General features: G+C 33.0%; 1 protein-coding gene across 3 annotated transcripts; it reads right to left on the reverse strand.

Annotated features, from left to right (window-relative positions):
* Positions 1-247: 247 nt before the first annotated feature.
* On the reverse strand, positions 248-5,840 carry LOC141664097 (COP9 signalosome complex subunit 7). Of its 3 annotated transcripts, none has more exons than XM_074470002.1 (9): positions 5,540-5,840; positions 5,144-5,219; positions 4,359-4,447; positions 2,119-2,208; positions 1,826-1,870; positions 1,630-1,700; positions 1,407-1,545; positions 727-832; positions 248-555 (listed from the first exon to the last, which is right to left on the reverse strand). In XM_074470002.1, the coding sequence occupies exons 1-8, from the start codon at positions 5,696-5,698 to the stop codon at positions 761-763; spliced, it is 741 nt and encodes a 246-aa protein (XP_074326103.1). In that variant the 5' UTR covers positions 5,699-5,840; the 3' UTR covers positions 248-555; positions 727-760. The 3 variants fall into 3 exon arrangements, with proteins under 3 accessions (XP_074326103.1, XP_074326094.1, XP_074326085.1); XM_074469993.1 differs by having other exon boundaries at positions 727-835; XM_074469984.1 differs by having other exon boundaries at positions 727-815; positions 5,540-5,838.
* Positions 5,841-8,980: the final 3,140 nt, after the last annotated feature.

Below are 8,980 nucleotides of genomic sequence, written 5' to 3' on the forward strand. Positions count from 1 at the left end.
ATTGAACTTAATTGAGTCACGTAACGCGGACAAAAATCCCTAGTTTAGATCTAAAAAGGCATATACTACAATATAAACAACCAGTTCACCTTGTAAAATCCAAATATGTCAAACCCATTATTGACATCAAAAGGTTTATGCAGCTCTGAGAAAATTTAATCTAAAAACTTTATATAGTTCAATTTGATCTGATACAAAGGGATATGCCATAGGTTTGTGTGTGTGGAATTAAGAAATTATAAATAGCTGCGCATCAAATAAATATCACTAGCTCTCAACACAGTAATAACTGAATATCATTCACAGGACCACAACATATATCCACACAAACGGTCCACACCAATATCAGCCCATAGAAATCAATGTTGCAAGTCATATCAATAGTGTTCAATAGAAAGTAGCACCATCAATATTAAAGTACTTAAAAGACCTTTAAAAGGCAAAACCATATCTCTGGGCTAGTGTGTTGCTGGAAAGCCACAAGCAAAAAACTGGCTATTTTTAGATACTCATTCCGGGTTAGTCCCTACCCTTCATGCTAATGGATGCCGTCTCCTGCAGAATAATCCCAACTTCACTAACTAATCAAATATAATCATATAAATTGTTCTAAATCAAAGTCTTGTATGTAGAGGAAGTTTTTGTCAAAAGCATTTGTTCTTGTATTTCATAAGCTATACACGTTAGTTTGAAAGTAGGTAGCAAAACAGAAGTCTAACAACTTACCTCTTGGGTCGAGTCCTATCTTCATCATAGTCCATCACTCCACCAGATTCAGAGAAAAATTCTTCATGCCCCCGGAATTCCAGCTCTGCCTGCTCATAGGTTTTAACTTCTGCCACAATGTAAGACACATCGACAAACATATTCTACATACAATATAATAATGCTCGGGTTTTCTGCTACATTCTAATTTGTTTACACTTTCAACAGAAATAATTAAGGGACCTATGCTGACTACTAAATAGTCTGGTCCATCCACAATTATATTAGACTCACGCCAATAGAAATACAGAATCTATTAAAAAATATCATATTAAAATATCAAACAAAAGCAATGTTCAACTTCAGAAATCTAATAATTCTGTGCCTCTCTGAACTATCCTTCATGCAAGTGAAAGAGATACTAGATTCTCGACAAGAGAAACAGAGTTGTGCAATGAAGTGTGAAAAATATGGACATCATTATTTGGCGGTTGCTTATTGGTTTACGCTTGTCTTCCTTCCAAAGATGTCCGTTTCTAAAGCTAAACATTAGTAATGAATTTCACAATCACGAAAGATAATTCATCCTCGTAAAAAATACAGTTTTATACAAAATGTATAGATCACATCACCAAATGACTTGGCATACAATTATGCTCAAAGAAGAGGGGGGTTACTAGTGACTTGGGAGGACTACTGACCTTGTGGGGAAGAGATTTCTTTACTTCCTCTATCCTTTCTTCAACCTCCTTTTTGTGTTTCTGATCCAGCTCACTCATGTTATCAGCCCATTTTATCTTCTCTTGGATGGTAGTTAAGAGATTTTCTGACGTAGTCAACCTGAGATTTAGTTCAAATGAGAAAAAAAGTTATTCAAATGAAGACCTCAAATATAAAGTGTGAATGCAATAGAACGTTAGATACCAGCTGGACAATGTCTGTATCATGCTACCAAGCTGTTCAGGTCTGAGATCCCTTCCTGCTGCAAATTGCACCTGAAAACAACAGGGAGATCAAGTCCTAACAAGGGGTCATCTAAATAAATTAAAAATGAGAAGAAATAAAGTCATGAGAAGTGCAGCACAAGGGAGAAAGAAAGCTCTATATACAAAATTCAAACCTCAAAGCATCTTCGTAACTGGTCAAGTTTTCCTCTAACAATCCCCTATACATAAAGGACAATGCAGAAGTTAAAAATAGTATCTTTTTCAAATCCATCTATTTTTAACAAGTTTTACGCTGAAAATAATACTGTTATAAACATTTGTGCTGTGTGTTGTGGGGGGGATAAAATCATTAACAAGACAGTGACCCCCCCCCCTCCAGTAAAGAACTACGTTGGTGTTCAAAATTATATTAAAATGGCAAGTAACTATCTGAGAGTATGGTTATAAACAGGTTAAGAATACATACCACATACATGCACTCGCTGATTAGAAAATCTTCAAGTTCACGCACATTTGTAACATCCAACTCTTGCATCAGTAAATCATATGGAAGGACCTGAAAAGGTACAAATAGTGAGAGCAGCTCAAAATTTTAGACAAGCCAAGCACCATCGGTTACAACGCATACAGAACTAAATCATGAAAAAAATCTGTTATGGGAAACTTGAACAAGTTAAGCCACCAAACTAGCACAAGTTTTCGCACTGGACACTAATGCTAGAAAAAGTTGAAATTGAATGGAAACCATCATTTCTCGGCTAAATTATTTGGCTGATTTACTTGGAAAAGAGACAATTAATAAATTACTTTAATATCTCTTGCAATAAAGCTCGGGCCTCTAAAACTTTAATTAGTACGTAACTGCCAACACTCTGCTGGAATGATCACAGCCTGCTCCAAAATATCGTTACCAAAAGCAGATACTAGACTACTAAAGATGTTGGTACAATTTGGGACACATGAACATCAAACTTTTTGATGCAGGACAGCCCATTAAGAAGCCCCAATAAACTATTTGGGAACAATATTTTAGGCTTTGGAAGCCCATTAGTTAGAGTATTCTAGAATAAATTTATTAATAAGGATCTATTAAATAAAAATTAGTTACCTTTTTTCTTCTTATTTGTCAAGGGAATAGTTATCTTTTAGAGTTCTATTTATTTAAGAAATATTGTTTAGGATTCTTAAAAATATTGATTGATCATTGTAACCTTTTTCATACTGAAAAGCTGTGCTTATTCTCTTGCATGAGAATTGTTCTTGGGAAGTTACCCCAAACCCTACCTTTAACCCTACCCCCGTCACTTTGCTTCTACACCTACTTTGACATTCTATTCACCAATCATTTTAACAGTTCAAAGTCAATTTTCAGAATGATGGCATCTATAATATAACACAATAAAATAAGTATCACTTTGGGATATAATACTTAATGGCAACATATGATTAAGTATAAACATATACCAGTAATCAGTATAATTGAGTCCTGACAAACCAACTGCCGATGGGTCGCTGCATCTTTTCATAGTTTTCTACAAGGTGTTTTCCGGTTAAATTTCAGGACTTCAATTAATCCTGCTCCCAAATCATAGCCATCATACAGAAAGCATAACAGGAATTTATTCATGGCGGAATAGTCATAAATCATGATCACTTGTAGCATTAATTACTTAAATTGGCAGCATATTAGTGAAGATAAAATAAGCCAACAATCAGTCAGCTCAATATTAGTTGACTAATGACTAATATTGTAATATGTACATAAATATTCTAGGGACCTTGGTGTAGTCACTATCAACTTTTTTAACAGGAAAATAGCAAGATATCTCTGGATTGGAGGAAACAACCATCTGTCCCTATATACAACTTCTTTCTCACTCTAAACCCTAGGTATTTTCTCTCTCTAAACAAATGACATCTTGTCGTCTCTCTCTGTCTCTATAATTCTTTCTGTTTCTCTATTGAAGCAATTGACTTCTGCAATATCAACTGCTGACTTGGTGTGCCAGGCTGCCTGACACTTAAATTGACATTATACTGACATAGGTACACTGCAATTTTTCGTAGTTTCTACAACATGTGTCCATCATGGAAACCAGGACAACTTCAAGTTATCAAAGCTTCTAAATTTATAAACATCGTGCATAAAGCATGAAAATATTTACATATAGCTCCTAGCACAGCGTCACTTGTTACGCAACCGTACCAGGACAGACTAATTAACAATCGGTTTGGATAAAATGTAAAATATTGCATAATCTCCAATGTTAAAAAAAATTAAAGTATTTGAAGTCTAGACATATAGTGAACATATGTCTTGGTTAACTCGTAGCCACTTACCTTTGAAGGAATGTCTTGAGTAAGAGGGAGATCAGGATCACCCAAGTAATATCAAATTGTGCTTATTATCACTATTTGATAGTAACAAGTATTCTAATTCTATTCTTTAGAAGCCACTTATTATAACGTTAGGCAAATAGCTGTAACAATAATCTTGAGATTAAGTTTGAGCAAGTATAAGCAATGGACAGTCAACAAAAAATTTAAAGATAATTTTCTTACATGAAAAAATGAAATAAGATATTAAATGATTTATAAGCTGCGCTGCGCATCCAAATCATTCAGATCCCACAAAATGCATGCCAAAATCAATTTATGAGTTACAAGACTTGATAGATAATGTAGTAGACAAAACATGTACGCTACCTTGTTTGTCTCTGCTAGTGTGAGCATAGACAGTTGCTTTAACTTCAATACTTGTTCAGGCACCAACTGCGGGAGATGGTCAGCATTTCCTGTTGAAATAAAATCAATTTTTTAAGAGTTTTTAATATTACGAGCTAGTATCATCAGTCTACGCACGGATGGGGGGAGGGATGTCAATACTATTTATTATATATCATGTTCAAATAACAATGTCCATGACATTGTACTTCATCTGTTCCTAATATAGTCCTGATTACAAAAGGCTACAATGTTTTAACATTTTCTCCTCAATCTGTCCTTTAAAAATCAAGTGCTTATCCACTTCTGTACTCTGTCCAGATAGGAACCACATGTACATCACTTCTTCTTCTTTTTTTAATAATTGAAAACACACACACATTCACCCCTTGTCTTTGACAATGTTCGAACCCTCAACATCCCATAGAAGGAGCGAGAGTGCAAGACCAAGTGGTCTCGTTTAGTGTATATCACTTTGATCATTAAGCCTGTACATTTTTCCTTCGACCGAGTTCAAACTTTCCTACTACTTCAGTTTCTAATTTACTTTAGTTAAATTATAATTACCAGGAGTCCAGGACTACAGACTTACAATTAAAAAAAAAAGATTATGGACAGGGTAATATTGTTTTAACATACTCGGAAATCAAAAATTCTGTTAAAATCCATCTGGACAAAAAAAAATTATAAAAGGAACTCCTTGTTAAATTAGGACTCGAGACTGATCATATTGCGACAAAGGAGAAAAAAGGTATAAAAAATCATACTTTTGTAATCACTCCATGTGCCTTGTGCAAACAAACGAAGCAGATCTAGGTATGCAGAGTTATCCAGTCCCTGAAGCTGAAGAAATCAATAAAAAAAATCTTAAGCACATAATTTGATTCCCAAATCATTTACATTAAAATCGCCTATACCAACACTTCATCTTTAGGTACTTGAGAAAAGAAAATTATGATCCATAAACACTTTGTATTGATAAAAGTGAACATTTAACATTAGTAAATACAAAGAAAACCAAGTTATCTAGTTAATCATACTATTGGAAACATATAAAACAATCACCTAATAGAATCGAGTAATTATATGCATAAAAAAAAGGACCCAAAAATAACATAAAAAGGGACAGAAAAATAATTAAAAAAAAAAGAGGAAGAAGGAACCTGGAGGATATTGGGGAGGGAGAGAATTTCAGAGAAAGCGAAGAGAGAGGGATGAGAAGTGGCGTCGACGATTAGTTTAGAGAGAGAAGGGCCTTTCAGAAGTGAAGCTTGTTGTACGAAGTGTGCGATGTGTTCTGCTTGTTTTTCTTCGATATCCATGGCTTTGGCCTGAGATTCAATTCAATCAGTAGCAGTGCCTGGTCAATTTCTCCTAGCTGTTCGTTAGGGTTTTACTCTAAAAGCCTGTGTCCGTCTGTATGCTATTTGTAGAGTTGCGATGTGGACTCTTTGAAACCCGCTTCTCACGCTTTTTTGTACCCATACTCGTTGTAATACATTAAAGTTAAAAAATAATCCAAATTCATTTTTTTAACCCAAAACAGTTTGATTTGGTTTGAATAAGTTATAATGGTACGAGTTATAATTGTTTTGCACAAAAATGGCTAACATATAATAATATGCACCCGTATGATTCATGTATAATTTTCTTGCCACCTGATTATATTCCGTTAGTTATATTTAATAGACGTTAGGGTTTTTAATTTCGAAAATGGCCTAATTATAATATTTTTACACAAAAATGATCAATAAAGGAATTAAAAATCAAAGAGCATTTATAAAATAAATCAATCACGGAATTAAAAATCAAATAGCAACTACAAATTAGCAGAAAAAACTTGTTTTTATAAAGATAAACGACTTTCCTTCTGTAAAACTACAGAATCACACATAATCTACATTTTCGGGACATAGCCAAGACGGAAAACAGTACCTTAATTTATATTTATGGGACAGAGCCAAGACGGAAAATAGTAAACCACATTTCAAATGTAAGCATTCGGAATTATATTTAAGTTAACGCCTTAATCTTCATATTCTTCGTCTCCATCTACATCACTAGTTTTTTGTAAACTGCCTTATAATTCCTTCGCTTAACTCTAGCATGTCGACCACCACCAAAGGGACTCATAAGTGAGAAGTCAATATGCTTATGGTAATACAGTTTCACCATGAACGAGGGAACATTCATCACTTGTCTTCCAAAACTGTAGTACCCACGTAAAATAAGTGTTAAAAACATGCATATCAACCATTTCTTACTTAGAATTATGTAATTTCTTATATCCATGTATAGTCTGATAACATGAAAAAATAACTAAGGATACTAATGAAGAATACTAATGTACCAAAATATAATGAATCCAGACTCCATAGATTCAAAATTTTATGCTAGGCACATTTAGAAGTGATTGTTAGAGAGCATCCAAATTTTATGTCTTAGGATTGAGACAACTCATACAAAATTAGTACATTTTTTAAAAAAATAATATAAGCTAATGAGCATGATATAAAAAAATACCAAAATATTTCAGTATAAAGCCAATATAGATAGATTAAACTAAAAAGAGACTTTCAGGTTATACAGAAAAAGCCAAGAAATATACACAGTCATGCACTCGACTTCACATAAGAAATCAGCAAAATCGTTCTTTTCTTCGGGGCCTGGGACAGAACTATCAAAAGATTTGTAGTTGCTCTTTAGTTTTTAATTCCGTGATTGATTTAATTTATAGATATTTTTTGATTTTTAATTCTTTGATAGACCATTTTTGTGCAAAAAAATTACAACTCGGACCATCTTCGTGCAATTATATCTTTAATTTAAAAAAATCTTAACGTCCGTTACAAAAAACTAACGGAATGCAATCGGGCGGCAAAAAAATTATAGATGAGTCATATGAATGTCTATTATTATATGTTGGTCATTTTTGTGCAAAACAATTATAACTCATGTCATCTTTGTGCAATTAAGTCTTAAAAAATATATGTAACATAGTTTAAGATGATTGTCTTTATTTAAGAGAATATTAACATGATAATTTTAATTAAGAACAAAGTGGATAAAGTTTAGAAATGTATAACGTAATTATAATTTTCAACATTTATTAACTCAGCAAAATTGATAGAGTTAGAAATATAAAGCGGTACTGAGAAGTGCCACCTCGATAAAGGGAGACGAGAAGTGCCACCTCACCTTAAATACGCTTCGAGGCGGCCTTGTAAAACTTTTTAAATTATTACTAAGAAAATATATTTATAGATAGTTTTTCTACATTTCATAGGCTAAAGATTAAAGGAAAATTTTAAAAAAATATTAATCTAGTAAATTGAAAGAGGAAAAATGGTATTACAAAAGAAATTTGAGGAAAATATTAAGATAATAAGTCTTTTTCCGGAAATTAAGATGGTAAGATGATTTAAAATTGAAAGGAGAAGTTTAGGGGTGAGCGCGGTGCGGGCGGTGCGGTTTTTTCCTCAAACCGCAAACTAAATCACACATGCGGTTTGATTAAATTTCCAAACCGCACCCGCACCGCGTACCCTCAAAAACCGCATAAACCACACCATGAAAATGCGGTGCGGTGTGGTGCAGTTCACAGCTGTTTAGGCTTTATAAGTTTGAAAATTTTAAATAAAATACAAAACTTAAATGTAAATAAAATACAAAATTTAGATTTAATCAAATTTCCGACAATATAACACAAAGTCGCCAATATTTTTCAATACCAATTAGAAATTACACACCAGAAACTTTAACTTTTTTAGGAATTCAATTACAAAACAAAAATAACTTATAAATTATAAGTTATTATTATTCTAATAAAAAATCTAAGTTATGATTAAAAACAACTAGTGGACAATAGTGGTTAATTACGTTTTATATTTTTGGTAACTAATGCAGCATACTAGTCATTTTTCCAAGCCACCGATCTCCCGAGAGCAAGTAACCAAAAGGAGAAAAATACCTTAAGTCTATCGTAACTCTTAAATTCTATTAAATGAGTCCACTATTTATAACATATTAAATATTCCGGTGCAGTGCGATTTGAACCGCATTTTAGAAATTTAAAGCCATAACCTGCACCGCCCGCGCGGTTTATTAAAAACTCAAACCGCACCGCGAAAATAAAAAACCACGTTTTGCGGCGTTTTGCGGTGCGGATTGGTGCGGTGCCGGTGGTTTTTGCGGTTTTTGCGGTTTTCTGCTCACACCTGAAGTTTGAGGATAATATTGTAATGGTAAGTTCATTTAAGAATAAAGGGGGAAAGTTTAAGAGAATATAAGGTAATTAAGATTTTTCGTTGTTATTATTTATCTTAAATTTGAAAAAATCTTAATAAAAAATGTACTAAAAATTTTAGGAGAATATTATGAATGATAATAAAATATTTAGGAGAATATAAGATAAAAGTAAAATTTTGTGGAGATCACTATTTTGTCGGAGACTTCGGAGACCATCTATGTTCTGCAATCAAAACATTATAAAATATATTATTAGGTGAAGTTTTTTTAACGAATATCACTAATTCATTAATATTATTGAAAATCCTTTAAGTTTAATAAGTAGAATGTGTATGTTCTTCAAACTGAAGAAATAT

Source organism: Apium graveolens, chromosome 1 (genome assembly GCF_009905375.1).
Source record: "Apium graveolens cultivar Ventura chromosome 1, ASM990537v1, whole genome shotgun sequence".
Lineage (NCBI taxonomy): Eukaryota > Viridiplantae > Streptophyta > Magnoliopsida > Apiales > Apiaceae > Apium > Apium graveolens.